The sequence below is a fragment of the Ctenopharyngodon idella genome, chromosome 7, assembly GCF_019924925.1.
Source record: "Ctenopharyngodon idella isolate HZGC_01 chromosome 7, HZGC01, whole genome shotgun sequence".
NCBI lineage: Eukaryota > Metazoa > Chordata > Actinopteri > Cypriniformes > Xenocyprididae > Ctenopharyngodon > Ctenopharyngodon idella.
The window spans coordinates 1,946,664-1,964,390 of NC_067226.1; the positions used below are offsets into that span (position 1 = coordinate 1,946,664).

At 36.7% G+C, this 17,727-nt stretch overlaps 2 protein-coding genes across 5 annotated transcripts; both read left to right on the forward strand.

Moving 5' to 3' along the window:
- Window positions 1–395: 395 nt before the first annotated feature.
- On the forward strand, window positions 396–8,058 carry lrp10 (low density lipoprotein receptor-related protein 10). Of its 2 annotated transcripts, none has more exons than XM_051898908.1 (10): window positions 396–555; window positions 1,153–1,345; window positions 1,609–1,644; window positions 2,870–3,008; window positions 3,176–3,366; window positions 3,510–3,982; window positions 4,140–4,570; window positions 5,140–5,334; window positions 5,510–5,639; window positions 6,322–8,058. In XM_051898908.1, exons 2-10 carry the CDS (start codon window positions 1,297–1,299, stop codon window positions 6,928–6,930), a joined length of 2,253 nt encoding a protein of 750 aa, XP_051754868.1. In that variant the 5' UTR covers window positions 396–555; window positions 1,153–1,296; the 3' UTR covers window positions 6,931–8,058. The 2 variants fall into 2 exon arrangements, with proteins under 2 accessions (XP_051754868.1, XP_051754869.1); XM_051898909.1 differs by lacking the exon at window positions 396–555 and adding an exon at window positions 781–803.
- Window positions 8,059–8,201: 143 nt separating this feature from the next.
- On the forward strand, window positions 8,202–15,262 carry LOC127515364 (ciliated left-right organizer metallopeptidase). Of its 3 annotated transcripts, XM_051898912.1 has the most exons (14): window positions 8,202–9,686; window positions 9,801–9,894; window positions 10,043–10,094; window positions 10,161–10,310; window positions 10,392–10,517; window positions 10,632–10,716; window positions 10,850–10,995; window positions 12,124–12,307; window positions 12,464–12,530; window positions 12,764–12,860; window positions 12,981–13,085; window positions 13,220–13,348; window positions 13,778–13,902; window positions 14,061–15,262. In XM_051898912.1, exons 1-14 carry the CDS (start codon window positions 9,299–9,301, stop codon window positions 14,305–14,307), a joined length of 1,995 nt encoding a protein of 664 aa, XP_051754872.1. In that variant the 5' UTR covers window positions 8,202–9,298; the 3' UTR covers window positions 14,308–15,262. The 3 variants fall into 3 exon arrangements, with proteins under 3 accessions (XP_051754872.1, XP_051754870.1, XP_051754873.1); XM_051898910.1 differs by having other exon boundaries at window positions 12,124–12,530; XM_051898913.1 differs by lacking the exon at window positions 13,778–13,902 and having other exon boundaries at window positions 12,124–12,530; window positions 14,201–14,343.
- Window positions 15,263–17,727: the final 2,465 nt, after the last annotated feature.

Below are 17,727 nucleotides of genomic sequence, written 5' to 3' on the forward strand. Positions count from 1 at the left end.
TTTAAATTTGTGTTTTATGAGACGACAGTCATTGGCTCTTTTAAAGTTTTAGATACACTACAAGTCAAACTACTAGTGGATCTTAAACCTTAAGTTTAAATGCTTTTTTAAATGCTTTTTTTTTTTTTTTTAGGTTTTTTTTTATATAAAACAACATTTAATTGTAAATGTAATCAATAAAATGCATAGTAGTAATAACATTTAATAATAATGATAATAATATATTAGATTGACAAGATTCCGTTTGATGCAGAAATACATGATTTATTATAATTATTATCATAGTGAATACTTTAATATAAAAACAAAACAAAAAAAACTACATAAAAACAGTATCACTGTGGAGAATAGTGGTGTATTTACAACAACCTATGGCAATGCTCAAAATAAAGCGCTAAATTATGACATCTAGTGTTGGAAAGCGAACATTACAAGCAGAAAGCAGCGTGCATAGCGTCACTGAAACGTAGATGGGTGGTGCATTGTCTCCCACCTACGAAACAGAACTTGCGGAAGTGACTGTGAACGAATGTCAACAAGAGAGAAGGAGAAAAGGTATGGTAAAGATTAAGTCATAAAACAATACTATACGAAAAAACGCATAGAATCTCACTTAGAATAGTTTATAGTGTGGTATCAAGTCTTAATAGTGTCCAAATATAAAGTAAAGTGAAAAGCAGGAAGCCAGCTAGCGTTAGCAAAAATCAGGCAAGTGAGAAAGGCAGGTTAGAAGTCGGAAATGAAACTTTCGGAACAATCCGTCAGTTTAGACGCTGGTTGTCTTACTTTATTACGGTCAAAACGTAAGGAAATGCCCTGAAATATATGTTCTGACTACATGAAGTGTCACTGAATAGTTTGAATGTTTCGTATATAAACATTGCAGTGCTACTCTGCCTAACACCGAATTGCGTCACTGTTGGGAAGAGAGCGAGACAGGAAGTCATCCTTGCGAAAAACATTCTATGCGCCTTTTTAGTCAATTACTGACTATTCGAATTCATATATTGACTTTTGTCGAGTTTATGCTATCGTGTTTCTGACTGAAACAGTTGTTTTTGAAAACAAATGCTGGCCAGGCACTGAGCTCCAGTTGTCAGTGTTGTCTTTGTCTGAAATGGTAGTTTATGGTGTTTATTTTTGTCTTTACAGCTAAACACTTCCAACAAGACGCTTTGGTGATGGTGACGGCTCTTATTATGGCGAGCTGATGGATCTACCGACCATATTTTTTTCATAAATTGTATTTTAATTTAATTAGTTTTATGAAACAACGACAGTCACCGACTTGTTAGAATGTCTGTTTCCCACAGCCTTTCCGTCTTAGGTCTTTTGTTTTTATCAGGTAAGATATCATGATTTTGTCCTTGACAGTGTGTCAGGCAGATATGGTACAAACTGTGTTATTATATAAATCTGAAGCAGATTTTCATATAGATTGAAATACTGACCTTGACTTAACCAAAAGTTACCTATGGTGACTTTAGGGTCAAGCATGGTAACATAAACATACGATTGATTGTATTTACATCATGATAAATGGCAATAAACCACATTTAGCATTCTTTGTCTTATATGTGATCAACTTCTGTATTTTTCCTCACACAGTTCCTTGCACTCTGGAGCTGGTCTTCAGTGCCGCCGGTAAGGAAGAATGCTTGTTTTAATTCACACCCAATGCCCCAGTTGAAAATACAACATTCCTGACTAAAATAGTCATTGAGAAGGGTGAAGCCAAAAACTAAAGCATTAAAAATTAAATGGATAGTTCAAGTGGTTCCAAACCTGTATGAATTTCTTTCTTCTGCTAAACACAAAAGAAGAATTTTGAAGAATGTCGGTAACCAAACAGCTGATGGGCCTCATTGACTTCAATAGTATTTTTTCTAAAATATGGAAGTCAGTGGGGCCCATCACCTGTTTGGTTACCGACATTCTTCAAAATACCTTCTTTTGTGTTCAGCAACAAAAAAAAAAGAAAGAAATTCATACAGGTTTGGAACAACTTGAGGGTGAGTAAATGATAACAGAATTTTTAATTTTGGGTGAACTATGCCTTTAAACGCCACCCTTTTCTAATTGGTATCTCCACATCCAAAGTCCAAAAATATGTATCTTTTGTCTGTCATTCTTATATTGAATGAAACACACATAACTTAGGACACTATAGACCTTAAGCGCCAGAAAAACAAGCAGCCATCTTTAGAAATTTGTGTTTGAACTTCAGTTTTTGTGGTAGCTCTGTATATTTCTATGGCATTGCTGTCGAAGAGTAATTAGCTGGTGAAGTGAATTTACTTATTGTAGAGTTAACAAAAGTTATCATGAGCAATGTAATGTTTGAAACGGATGTCATAACAAATGTCAGTAAACTGGGAAGATTTTAAATTAGCAGTTAATTCATAAATCTGTAAGATCTTACCTTCATGCTGTGGAAATACAAACCGGAAGGCAGAGCACAACAAGTGCAGCATTGAAAAAGTGCAGGGCTACATAAGTTTTTCATGTGAATTTGTTGCATTTACCAACAGAATGCTGCTTGGTTTAAAAGTTACTTTTGTATGAGTGGTGCTTTGTGCATTACTACATTATTAAAAGAGGACAGTGGTCACTGTGCCTTTACTTCCTGCTTGACTGCATAGGATTTCTCTTTGGTGTTGTCTTTGATATACTTAAATGCTCATTATTATTTAGTTATATGTTTTTAAGGCCATTCCACCTGCTTTAATGTCCAAAAAGATGTTCTCAATTAATTAATTTTAGTAAATCACAGACCATTTATTGTGATAATTTTGCATATAAATTTAGGATCAGAGCACAATCAATTTTAAAGCTATTTTTGCTTTAACTGTCTAACTGTCTGTTTCAGCTCATTGTGATCATTCACCCAAAATACTACAACAAAGACAAGGAGAGATTCATAACTCTGCCCACCATTCCTGGTCTTCCCGTCCACTCAACTGCAGTTGGCTGATAACCTCAAAAGTTGGGGAGCGTGTCATCATCAGGTACCAATAATATTTTATCGAAATTTGTTTTTGGATCATTGAAAACATAAATTAAAGCTTTTGTGTATAAATGAACAATATGAATTGCTTTGCTTTGATCCTTACACAGTACACAGTAAATGGTCCATTTCCACCTGCCATTTCATTTGTGTCCATCTCTTTTGAAGTTTTTCCCAGTTTAATATGAGATGTGGACGGGAATGGGTGTCCGTGGTTCCTCTCACTGGCAACCCTTACAAACTCTGCGGTTTCCAGCTTCCAGCACCATTTGAGATGACAGGGGGAAACATTACAGTGACGCACCACTTCCTCACTCATTTCTACCCAGTAACAGGGTTCCGTCTTTCATATATTAAAGGTAGAGTGGAACACATTGAAAGGATATGTTCACAGTTCCTGCCCTCTCACTTTTCCAGAAGACTGTAAAAACTCTTTTATTGAGTATTTAATAATTTGATAAGTGTTTAACAGGGTTCATTTGTCTTTCTCCCACCTCTCCAGACTCCGGTCCCTGTTTTCCAGGCGAGTTTGAATGTTACAGTGATCGTTGTCTCCCGGCATCGTGGCGCTGTAACGGACGAGTTGAATGCCTTGGTGTGGGTGATGAACTTGGCTCCGACGAGGACGGATGCGACTATGTTAGCCCTGAACCACCAATAGACGATGTAAATCACCTCCCTCCAGCTGAAACCACTACCTTGGGGATCCTATTATCCAGCACAGATGTACCACCACCTAAAATCCCTGACTTTCACTTATTGCCCCAAGGAGGGCCATGTGGGGGGTATTTGCGTGCATTTTATGGGTCATTTACTCCCCCTTTTCAAACGGGACAACCGGTGGACTGTGTGTGGACAGTTGACCCCCAGGATTCACGACCACTCAAATTAGAGCTTCAACAACTGGAACTGGGTCCCCGAGACATGATCACAATCACAGACCAGCCCCACGGCACAGGCAACATCATTAAAACAGTGAGTTTTACTCTTTGTCTGCGAGATGATATAGCTTGTGCTTGATCAATGCAGATGAATCTATTTCAATATTGTTGTTTCTTTAAACTGTCATACCACTTCAGCCTTTGATAATATGAATAATAATTCTTACATCCCCTCTCATTGAATATTACAGATCAACTCTGTGTCCAATAACAAAGCAGTAGATGTTGAATCCCACACTGGCTTGCTTTCCCTGATCTACCATATGGAGCCTTCATTTGAAGGGCGGGGCTTTAATGCAACCTATCGCATCACGGATTACTGCCTACCTTGGGAGGAGCTTTGTGGGGGATCACTGGGAGGCTGTTACACCCGGAAACAGCGCTGTGATGGGCACTGGGACTGTCCTGAAACAGGCCTGGATGAGGAAGGATGCTGGGGCTGCGAAGCTGGGCACTTCCTCTGTGGGATGGGAGGAATTAAGAAAGCAGGCCACCAGCTTGATCATCCAGTCTGCTTCTCGATTCACGAGCGCTGCAACTACCAGCTTAACTGTGCAGATGGAACTGATGAAAGAGAATGTACCATCTGCCAACCTGGGACCTTTCACTGCGACAGTGACAGGTTTGTATGTGTTCATAAACGAGTATACACTACTGTTCAAATATTTGAGGTCAGTAAGATTTTTAAAAAATGTTTTTAGTGAAGACTCTTATGATAAAGGCTGCATAAACAATTACAATTTAAAAAACTGCTATCTATTTGAATATATTTAAAAATGTAATTTATTCCTGTGATGCAAAGCTGATTTTAAGCAGCCATTCTTTAGTGTCACATGACCCTTCAGAAATCATTCTAATATGCTGATTTGGTGCTCAAGAAATATTTCATATTATTATCATTGTTGAAAACAGTTATGCTGTTTAATATTTTATTGAGAACCATGACACACATTTTTTTAGGATACTTTGATGAGTAAAGTTCAGAAGAACAGCATTTATTTTAAATAGTTTTTTGTAACAAAGTAAAACTCTTTACTCTCACTTTTGAACAGCCAATTTGATTCATCCTTTCTGAATGGAAGTATTAATTTCTTACTGACACAAAACATTTTAATGGTAGTGTATATATTTTGCCCACCATATGATTGGTTTCTGTGTTTAAAATCTACCAATGTTTAATTCATTGAGCAGGTGTGTGTTTGAGAGCTGGCGTTGTGACGGACAGGTGGACTGCAAGGATGGCACAGATGAGCTTAACTGCACTGTGACCCTGCCTCGAAAGGTCATAACCGCAGCTACTGTTGGAAGCCTAGTTTGCGGTCTTCTGCTAGTCATTGCAATGGGCTGCACCTGCAAGCTGTACTCACTACGCACTCGAGAGTACAGGTATCTTAACCAGAAAAATGAAAATAATTTTTCCAAATATAATAATTTTACAACATTGTCAGTGATTTTTATTTTTTTTCCTGAGAAAAATCAGGACATCATTATGTGATATATTATGTTATAATAATGACTTTTAGTGACAACATTTCTGTGTAATCTTCTCTTGCCTTCTCAGCATGTTCGCACCAATCACTCGGCAGGAGGCTGAATTGATCCAGCAGCAGGCCCCGCCCTCTTATGGTCAGCTGATTGCTCAGGGAATCATTCCACCCGTGGAAGACTTCCCTACTGAGAACCCCAATGAAGTAAGAGCTCCTGTTACTGTTTTAATACATAAAGTTTATGAGAAAAATGCAATGCATTACATTTAAATATATTATTTTAATATTTATTATTATTATTATTATACATAATAATCAATAATGAAAATAAAGACATTTATAATGTTACAGAAGATTTCTGTCAATTACAATGCTGTTATTTTGAACTTTCTATTTATTAGAGTCCTGAAAAAATATATCATGGCTTCCACAAAAATATTAAGCAGCACAACCATTTTCAATATTGTTAATAATAAAAGTGTTACTTGAGCAGCACATCAGCAGGATCATGTGACACTGAAGACAGGAGTAATGGCTGCTAAAATTCATCTCAGGAATAAATTATATTTTAAAATACATTAAAATAGCGAACAGATATTTGTAATAATATTTCACAATATTACTGTTTTACTTTATTTCTGATCAAATAAATGCAGCCTGGATGAACATAAGAGAATATTTAAATATCTTACCGATCCCAAACTTTTCAATGGTAGTATATAGTCTAGTGTAGAAACAATTATTTAAAAAAAAAATTAACACTGCATCTTCCGTCCCTAACCGGCTGTATGATATTTGTTTGTAATTTCTGTTCTTTTATTTGTGGATTTTTGTGTTTGTCACTTTTGCATGTTTTTGTTTCCACAATGCTTTTTGTCTTTTTCAGACTGTCTCACTCTCTCTGAGAGGGATACTACAGCTCCTCAGACAAGACAATGCTTCCTCTCTACGGCGAAGACGCAGACCTCGGTTTGTCCGCAGAGCTGTGCGACGCCTACGAAGATGGGGCTTACTTCCCCGGCCCGCACCCAGACCAACACAGACCACAGCTTCTTCCTCCCAACAGACAGAAGCCTCTAATACTAGCACTGAGCCCAGTCAGTCAAGTCCTGGAGTCTCCTCAGTGGCTACAGATGCTGCCAGTCAGCCCTTGCCTCAAAAACTGTGTTTATCCCAACAGACAGAAACACAGCAGCAAGCGGAGGCTCCTCCTCCTCCTTCTCCTCCACCTCCATTTTCTGTCCAGCCAATTGAAGAGCCTGGAACACAACAGACCCCACCTATCATCACTATCCCCCCAAGCAGCCCTTCCCTAGCATCTCTCTTCCACACGCTGGGGCGGAGCATTTCCCGTTTCAGAACCTCCCCGTCCCCTACTTCTCTTCCTCTTTCTGCATCCCCCTCTTTTTCCTCTTCATCCTCAGAAGATGAAGTGCTGCTGATCCCTCTCTCTGATGACACAACCTCTGAAGATGATGTGCCCATGCTGACATGAGTGACTCTTTCTTTCTTTTCCCTTCCAGTTCTGTCTCTATTCACCATGTTCTCGCTGTCCCTGCCTTTCTTTTTTCAGCACGTGAGCGTCACCATGTTTGCTTCTTGTGCTGGCTTGGTGCCTTAACTTGTATTAGAGCATCTGTTTTCCTGACTTAAAAGAAAAAGTATTGAATTAATGTGTGTCAAAAATATTTGACAAGCGACTGCGTGTGTACAGATGTGTCGGTTGTGCACTTATCTTAATTGTTGAGTATGATAGAAGAGCATTTGCACAAAGAATCTCCCCCAGCTGGCTTACGAAATGTTCCTCTGTGATCCTTTGCCGCAATGTTGGTTAAAAAGATTGATTTTAGTTAGAATTGCTTTTATTTTTATCTGCAGACATGGTTGTGTGATGTACATACATGTGAGTTTACCTCATAATGCTACAGGCCACATTTTATTGTGTGTTCCTCAGAAGTGCCTTTGATTGAGCTTCCTGTACATCACTAGACAGTATGAGACTGCGTATGTGCTTGCACGTAGGGCCAAACACACTTGCACAAAAGTTTACACATAGATGTAGAACTCACCCTCGCTATGTATATGGTAGTGCATGGCAACTGTGGCAATAACTTAATAATAAAGACTTGTGTGTTGTGAGTGAGTGATTGTGTGCGTGTGTGTACGAGAGAGAGTGAACTAGCTGAAAGTGGTAAGCCACTCAGTGGAGACAATCCTTCTTGGAGGTTTCACTCGCACCTCCATATGCACCACCAACCTGAATGACATCATCATATCACAATAACTTGAATATGTCTTTCAAAATGAAAAGTTTAGATTTCATACTTTTCTGGCTCAGTGGATAATAAATGGGCGACCAGTTGTAGTGCCATATCTATAGTCACTTGATTTCAGCTGCTGTTAAGATCTGTCAGTTCACTCCTTCTTTTACCCTGTTGATGTTGTTTTTATTCTATGTATTTTTAATGCAGAAATGTTGAACTCTAGTCTGCTGAATGGTGATTAGAAAGACGTGGGTGGGAATTATCTTTCTTAGATGAACTGATGATAGTAGGATGAATTTCACTGTATATATTTGCTAAACCTGGAAAATCCACAAAGAATAAAATGATTTGCACTTTTATTCTTGCTTGTGTGATTTCATGTGCCAACTCAAATGTTGTGGTTTAGTTTCTTGTGTTTGTGAAGAATGGAAAAGACTTTATTTGCACAATTTAAAGCTGAATGGATTCAGCAAGGTAAAAAAACAAAAACAAAAAACAAAAAAAAAAAACTACGCTGTCAACATAGGTCTAAAAAAAAAAAATCTAGAATGCCAAGTGTTATAGGTGAAGGTCGTCGGTTCTACTGAAACTATGAGAGGTGATTGTGTTATTTGCACTTCAAAGACTGCATTGCCTCAGTTTCTTTACATCCTGAGGAGGGGGATAATTCTGCTCACAAGAGAAACCAACAAACAGATGTAAGTTTCTTGTCTACAAATACAAGCTAAACGACGGAAAACTATGCTGGTAAGAAATCTATTTATTAATTATTTTTCTGTGTGAAGGAATGTTTTTTTTATTCTAATGTTAAAAATTTGGGGTCAGTATTGTGTGTGTGTGTGTGTGTGTGTGTGTGAACGGACGGATACTTTTATTCAGCAAGGACATTTGATATTTATAGCGTCACAAAAGTTCTCTTTTTTTAATAAATGCTTTTCTTTACATCAAAGAGTCATGTTTCCACAAAAATATTAAGCACCACAACTGTTTTCAACATCGATAATAAATGTTTCTTGAGCACCAAATCAGCATATTAGAATGATTTCTGAAGGATCATGTGACACTGAAGATTGGAGTAATGATGCTGAAAATTCAGCTTTGTCATCACAGGAATAAATTAACTGTTAAATTTTAAAATGTATTAAAATATAAAAGTTATTTTAATTGTAATATTTCACACTATTACTGGTTTACTGTATTTTTGATAAAATGAAAATATAAAATAAATGCCTTGGTGAGCGTAGGAGACTTCTTTCAGAAACAATAAAAATTCTTACCTACCCCAAAACGGTAGAGTATGACTATAGAATGACTTCCTAAATTGAGGACTTCTATCTTTTTCGAAGACAATTTGTTGTTATTAAGAATTATTGCTGTATTGTGTAAAAAACAAATACCACGGGAAAACTCAGATTTTGGTGAAATTTAAGAAAGTCTATCCAACACAAACTTTTTATATAGAACATTTATACGTTTACGTTTATAAAAGCACATTTTTACTTATCATTTTAATATAGGCCTATTTAATTTAGTCTCATTGCCCATAAACATTTGTAAATAATTAGTGCTTTTTCTTTGTGTTTTATGCTAAACTAGATAATGCCTTTTGCGCCTTGTGTTTCTATTGGCATATTACTGTTGCCATGGTTTCCATGTACTTGGGGGAAGTGCATCTTTGACCAAGTTCAGAGATCAATCAAAGTTGTGTCCCCGCCCACTGGTCAATACGCCTCTGCTCATTGGCCCTTGAGTGAAACCGCAATCAACGTACCTGTCACTGCATCAGAGAAGAATCCAGCGCTTTACAGTTCTAAACCTCAAAGATCTAAAAGAGCAGAGAAACATGTAGAATCCATGGCGGCTCCACAACCAATCAGGATCAAGATCTGGATACCCTCAGAAAGCCCCGCCCTCTCAGACTGGGAGAGAGAGAGACTAATGACCGCAGTTGATGAGGCTGTGAATGAAGTTTCCAGTTTACTGTCAGGTGTGTGGTTGTTTTATGTGTAGTACAAACAAAACAAAAATTGAGAGACATAAATTTGGATTTCTTCCCAATCCTTTCTTCTTTAGCAACATTATTGTGGATGTTTATTCATAGTGAGACGAGTTCCTGATAATCTGTTGCTGAACAGAGACATAAACAAATACTGCAAATTCATCTGGAGAAACAGTAGCACTGTTAACCACATGAAGTACGTTTTACATGTTTTACACTTCTTCTCTGACTCTTACTAAACTGCACTAGCTTTGCTCAACTGCAAAAATCAACTGCATTGATTTTTCACTTGTACTGATTTTCAAAATGTATTTTAATTAGTCAACCAGTGTCATTCTCCTCAGATGTGGCAGAGCCAAAGAGAACTACAGATTCGAGAGCTGCTTGGGCATGAATGTGAGTCTTGTTTCATAAATACTACTACTCAAAAATATTGCACTTATTGTTCAGTCCTGCTTACAGATCCCAGATGAGCACCTAGATGGCTGTGCTGTTTATCCACATCCTGAGCATCCAGTTCCGACAGTGCTGAGGCCAGAGGGGACAGGAGTTCCTGACACTGACTTCCTGCTCTATGTGTTCACTCACAGCACAGATAAATGCAGAGCAGAGGTACTAAAGACTATGAATCTACTAAGATTAATGTAGGTTGTCATATAGTGTCTGTAACATTTTTACATGTCTGTCTCTTAGTCTAGTTTACTGGCTTATGCTGCTCACTGTCAGGCAGATCCAGAGGGGCGTCCTCTGGCTGGGACTATGGTCATCTGTAGAGAGCCGCTCAATTTGGAAAGATACACACATGAACACTATGTGCAGGTGACAGTGAGTGTGTTTGAGAAGGGAAAGTGAACTGCACTTATAGAACAATGAGAAAAACTGAGAAACATCGACAGTACAGCAGACTATTTGTCATCTTTGTTTTTATTACAGACAGTGATCCATGAGCTTTTCCATGTGTTGGGCTTCAGCAAAGAGCTCCTCAGCCAAAGGAAGGATTGTTCTGTCTCCTCTCAGGGTAAGTAACAAAGCTTAATTTTTCTAAATTTTCTTTATGTAATTGAATAAATATCTATTAGAGTTATAGTGGTTATTGTAGTCCTGTTGTGCATTTGCCAGTATTTTTTGTCATCATTGTGTGTATTATGAAGCTGGTGTAGACTGCTGGTCTCATGGTCAGGTGATCAGCACAGACGAGATGGGGCAGGTTAGACTCTATTCTCCTACTGTGATAAAAGCAATGCAGAAACATCTCAACTCTACCCACACTGACCTTGGAGCTCCATTAGAGAACAAGGTACCCACCATGTACAAAACACTACTGTGAGATGATTACGTGATATTATCACCTTGATATTTGATATATACCATAGCACTCAGCGTTTACCACATACAGTACATTCAAAAGTTTGAGGTCAGTAAGATTTTTTTCTTTTAAGATAAATTAATAATTTAGCAAGGATGCATTAAATTGATCAAAAGTGGCAGTGAAGACTTTTACATTGTTACAAAAAAATAATATTTCAAATAATGTTCTTTTGAGCTTTCTATTAATCAAAGCATCATAACTGTTAATAAAAATATATAAACTCGCAATTCTGACATTTTCTCGCAATTGTGACTTTTATCTTGCAATTCTGATTGCGAGAAAATGTCAGAATCATGAGCTGACTTTTTTTCCTCAGAATTGGACTTTATAACCTGCAATTGCAAGTATATCTCACAATTCTGAGAAAAAATGACTGCAATATGTTTTTTTCTCGCATTTGCAGTTATATCTCGCAGTTCTGACTTTTCTTGCATTGTGACTATTTCTAAAAATTGCGAGTTTATATCTCGGAATTCTGACTTTATAACTCGCAGTTGCAAGTTTATATCTCAAAATTCTGAGGAAAAAAAGAAAATGCAAACTCACAATTGTGAGATAAGAAATCGCAATTTACCTTTTGTATTTTTTATTCCGCGGTGCAAACAGGCTTCCATAAATGGCTGCTGAAAGTTCAGTTTAAAATATATTGAAATAGAAAACAGTTATTTTAAATTATAGTAATATTTAACAATATTACTGTTTTTAAAATATTTTGATCAAATAAATGCAGCCTTGGTGAGCATTAGAGACTTCTTTCAAAAACATTAACAAATTAAACAGACCCCAAACTTTTGAATAGTAGTATAAATCATGGCATTTATATGGTACTCCAAAGTATTAAAAAAAAAAAATGGCACTACATTGATATTGACACTGTCTACCATTGCTCTGATATTTTACCTTTAGTACAAAATATATATTACTTCTATTTACACTTTGAATAGCATCTATTTTGCACAGTGTAAATAGCATCTACCTTTCTTAAAGTAAATAGCTGCTGCCTAATGTAAAACACAGATGATACACTCCCTCCCTCTGGCTCTTGTTTCCTCTCAGGATGTTGGTTCAGACGGTCTCTCATCACACTGGGAGGCCCGTGTGCTTCAGGGCTCCATTATGGCAGCTTTACTGGTGGAGCCGTCTTTAATTCGCATCGATCACATCACACTCGCTGCCCTCCAGGATACAGGATGGTATTCAGTGAACTTTAGCCAAGCTCAGAGCCTGGTGTGGGGAGAGGGTAAGACATCCACTATTGAGCCAGCAAAACAGTCCAGTTTGCTGGTTTACATACATAAAGATACATATCATGCACTTGTTGAAGCTGGAGTCAAACCTCAGACTTGCCTGTTTACTGTTTTACCAATCTTGCTGTGTGGTTCTGTGTGTGTTTTAGGTGAAGGCAGTCAGTTTGGGTCCCTCTCTACCTGTCATAATTCTTCAACTTTCTTTTGCACAGACAGGTAATCAAACAAATAATGCGTCTTTGAATAAACACAGGTATTTATTTAGACACTGATTAATAGCAAACTATATTTTGCTTGTTTAAATGGTGGGCTTGTTAAAAAGTAAAAAGGTTGAAATGGCTTTTCTAAAGTTGGTTAAAAAAGTTATTTTTAAATGTTATCATTATTATTATTATTTTTTTGAAGAGTAGTAAATGTGATACATAAACTGTCCACTGTCTTCCTCCCAGTGCATTGGGTTGTCACTACCTTCACTTACACAAGGGGAAGTGTCTCACTGATCCATACCTGGATGGCTGCCACATTTTCAAACCCCTGGCAAATGCTGTGAGTCTCTTGTTCTTTGTTTAGAGTTCTTTTTCTCTTTGCCCAGTCCCTCACTTTGTTGTCACCTTAACAAAACTTCCCACATGATTATCACTGTGTAATGCCACATTTCTTCATCAGAGTGAGTGCTGGAACAAGGAGAATGAGAGGAGTGGAATGAATGAAGGAAGTGGAGAGATATATGGCTCAGACAGCCGCTGTTTCATATCCAACCTCACCAGACCGGTACCACATGTTCTCACATTTATGTACAAATTATAAATGTTTAAATATGACAAAGCAACAGTTTTCAGATACTTAGAACCACAAGTAAAGGCTGTTTTATTTAACGTTAAAAAAAATTATCCTTGGTTTTTTAGAATCATTCATCCTCCCGTGCATCAGTGGCAGGTCATTGTTACAGACACAGATGCACTGGAAGAAACAAATATCAAATTCAAGTAAGGGATTCTGATTGGTTGGATTGCCCAGCTGGAAAGAGTGTTGAGGTTAGTGATAACTCATTGGTTATCTCTGGAAACATTAAAAGTAGAGTAGGCAATTTCGGACAGGCTAGCAATAGCAAGCTAGCTTTGAAAGCATAAGATCACACCCTCCTTTCAGTGCTCTCTCCAAAGCCACGCCTCGGACCAAATGCAATGATTGGACGAACACTTTTTGGTCCTGTGACTTCCACAGAAGATATATGTATGTTTTAATATTTAGACCACTTCTATTATTGATTCCTATCAGGGTGTAAAGAGAGTTTCAACCAGTATAACAAAAATTGTTTATAAAACAAATTGCCTACCCTACCTTTAAGTAAGCCTTATTTCAACCCTGCAGGTTAACTATAATGACTGAATCATTTAACACTTGTTTCACATCACTGGGCTGCCTTTTGATTTGTTTTAACTTTCTGTCTCTAAATAATATAGGTGTCTGGTTATCAGGGTTTAGTTTTTTGCCCAGACAACAGATTATGTAAATATTCTGATTTAGCTCCTCCTACATCAAGGCAAAAGGCAGATAACCTTCTTAATGTTGGTGCATCCATTGAAAGGTTGGTCTAATCCTTTGGGGTTTTTTTCAAATCTGAAATGATTTTCTAATGTGTTTTACCTGCATCACAATATGTCAGCAGTTACAGAATTCAAAATACAGTGTATTTCTTTTTCAGCTGAGTCTATCTATAAGTAATATATCTTTTCTGTATCGTAGTGATCATGATGTGAAAGAGAACGATGCCACTCCTCAGCCCAGTCTCACGCCTTTCTCCTTAGTCATAGTTTCTAAGGAAGAGATCGTTGTGGCAGCAGTGTTGAGCATCATGGCTGCTTTCTCTCTACTGTCTTCTGCAGTGCTCATCTACAGGAAGTGTTCATCAGCCAGGGTCAGAGTACATGCTGCCAATGAGCCTCCATACAGGTCGCCGTTGTCACCCATCCAGTGCATCAGTAGGAACTGATGGTAGAACCAAGCATGGACAATAAAATTCAGGAAGTTAATGAAGGCTAAACCATTTTTTAATGGCAGCTGAAAACAAAACAAAACAAAAAAAAAATTAACTGAAACATTTATATATGTCTACTTGTCTATTCAGGTATTCATATAGAAATCAATATATATTATGCCACTATTATTCAGTCTTGTAATCTTTTTAGGTGTACTTACAAAAGTCACTGAACAGAAACATGATTCTCAGAATTTATTTAGTCAACAAGATTACAATAGTTTTCAAATTATGTGGTTACATTATTAAGTAAATTGAGAGCAAAATAAAAAAAGCTAAATTCAGACCAGTTTCTTAAACACTCCTGTTTGCCTGTGTCAACCATTATTTGGAAACAATTATTCCATAATAATAACAATATATTTTTTATTCCACAAACAAACAGCAATACACTGAAAGTGTCACAGAAACAACACTTTCAGATAACCTACAAATGTTTAACAAAATAGTTTATGACCGAATACAAGAAAATAAGATAGAAAAAAGTTTTCATCTTTACGTTTATGATACTAAACAGTTACAGACTATGATTAACTAAACTATACTTCTGTAAAGATATATATTTTTTTATTTTTCTTAATATATTGATGAGATTATTGGTTGAATAGAAAGATTAATGAATTTATCTTCAAGTTTTTAAGAACTTGCAATACAGTGCTTTTATCCTTTTTGTAAAGGGCACATCTTGTAGATCCATAGAGGATGAAAGCAGCAATAAAAAATTCATCCTGGTCTTTGCCTCAGGCTCAGGAAGTGTCATTTGTGAAAGATGAGTTACAAACATTAGCTTTAGAACATATATAGGTATCAAGTAAATTGGTATCAATATAGTGATATCAGATACATTTATTAAAATGTGTTGTTTACATTAGCAATGACTTACTGGTCCTAGTGCTGTAAAAATACATGTATATGATCTCAGTACCTGACATCTCTCAGTGGAGTAATTCAGATCAGTGCAGAGCTCAATGATGCTGCCTCCTCTTTCTCCTTGTTTTTCTAATTAAAAAGGTAATCAGATCAAACACAGACATCAATATAATACACTGCCCAGCCAAAAAAAAAATCTAGTCAATGACTGGATCATTATTGCTGTGATTATTATGTTTCTAGCATCTTGTATGTATGGGAACAGTTCTTTTAACCCTAATTGATGTAGTATGTAGATTTAATTTCCTAAACAACCATGTAGGAAGACGTATCATGGCCATTTTCCAGGATGACAAGATTCATCAGGCTCAAATTGTGAAAGAATAGTTGGGAGGGAGCATGAAGAGTCATTTTTTCACACGTGATGAGTCGAGACCAAAAATTGATGAACCTCTTGATGGAAATAACATCATATTTATTTCCATCAAGAGGTGCATCAATTTTTGGTCAAGAACTTGTATTGACAATGCAAGAGTCAAGCACTCAATTTAAGATCTAGTTGTTTCAGAAATGAAAAGCTACACACTTCATCAGTTAGGGTTAAAAGAACTGTTGCCAAACATATAACATGCTAGAAACAATAATCAGCAATAATGATCCAATCATAGACTCTTAAAGGGTTAGTTCACCCAAAAATGAAAATAATGTCATTTATTACTCACCCTCATGCTGTTCCACACCCGTAAGACCTTCGTTAATCTTCAGTACACAAATTGAGATATTTTTTGTTGAAATCCGATGGCTCCGTGAGGCCTACATAGGGAGCAATGACATTTCCTCTCTCAAGATCCATAAAGGTACTAAAAACATATTTAAATCAGTTCATGTGAGTACAGTGGTTCAATATTAATATTATAAAGAGACGAGAAGTGCCAAAAAAACAAAATAACGACATTTAGTGATGGCCGATTTCAAAACACTGCTTCAGGAAGCTTCAGAGCGTAATGAATCAGCGTGTCAAATCAGCGGTTCGGATCGCGTGTCAAACGAACCACTGTAGTCACATGAACTGATTTAAATATGTTTTTAGTACCTTTATGAAGATTAACGAAGGTCTTACAGGTGTGGAACGGCATGAGGGTGAGTAATAAATGACAGAATTTTCATTTTTGGGTGAACTAACCCTTTAAGCATTTGCCTATTTAAATCCAAACAGCGACCTTTTTTTTTTTTTTTTTCTTCTTCTTCTTCTTTTTTTTTTGGTCAGGCAGTGAATAATATAATATAATACCCCATTTTTCATAGGACAAGTGGTTTGGAAAATGGATGGATAGTTTTTATATAATTAATATGTTGTAAGACTCACTTTGCTCATTTTCATTTTAAAGCATTGGATTTCATTTTTCTTCATTGTGTCCTGGATCATCTGCTGCACAAGCTTGTGCATCATCACCTGTTGGGCCTGTAATGAGAGGGAAAAAGACATGCTCTATATCATCCAGAATGCTTTAAGATTTATAATTAGCTTTTGCTGTTGATCTGAATAAATTATAATTTTTCATTACCTTCTTCATTTCACTCTCATCTTCACCAGGAACAGTGTTGTGAGTCTTGTGGTCTTCCTCAGCACAGGACAGACACACAAATCTATGATCATCTCTACAGAACAACTCCAGAGGTCTGTCATGATTCTGGATTATTTTAGGATTGATATTCTCCACAAGGTCAATCATCATGACCTGCTTTAAATTTGGGACTCTCTCATGAGGCTCCACTTTAGGCTTACAGTAAGAGCTCTGACACATCAGGATTTCAGATTGAGAACATAGCTGCTCAAAATCTCTAAGATCTGCTCTCTTGCTGAAATTTTCTTTACAGCATGGACATCTGTTATCATGACTGCTTTCCCAGCATTCCTTGAGGAAGGCCTTACAGAAGTCAGGGGATCAGTGGACAGCTCCAGACAAATGAAGCACTGACTGCTTGAGAAAGCCATTACTGAAAGGAAAAAAAAAAATACTAAAATAAAATACTTCACAAACATTACAAAAACGACCCAAAAATATGGGAACCTAAAGACAAAACCGACTTTACATAAACAAACATTTCTTAAATATCTGATTTAATTTAATTTCTTAAATATCTGCAAACAGTTTAAAGTTTAAAAAAGATGCTAATTTATCCATAATTGCGCAAATATTTATCGATAATAACAATATACATTATGCTAAATATAAGTATCTCTATACTATATTTAAAATATATCTTTATGTGGGGAATAGAAGATCTAACTATATTACTAACTCACTTGAAGGTTTGTACAGAGTCTCTTCTTGGTCATCTGTTTGTAAAGGCTGTGAATAATCTGTCATTATCGGTTTCCTTCTTGTAACCTTTAAAAAAAATTGGCAAAACAATTTTGAAGTCTTAATAAATAGATACAGTGGGTACGGAAAGTATTCAGACCCCCTTAAATTTTTTTGTTATATTGCAGCCATTTGCTAA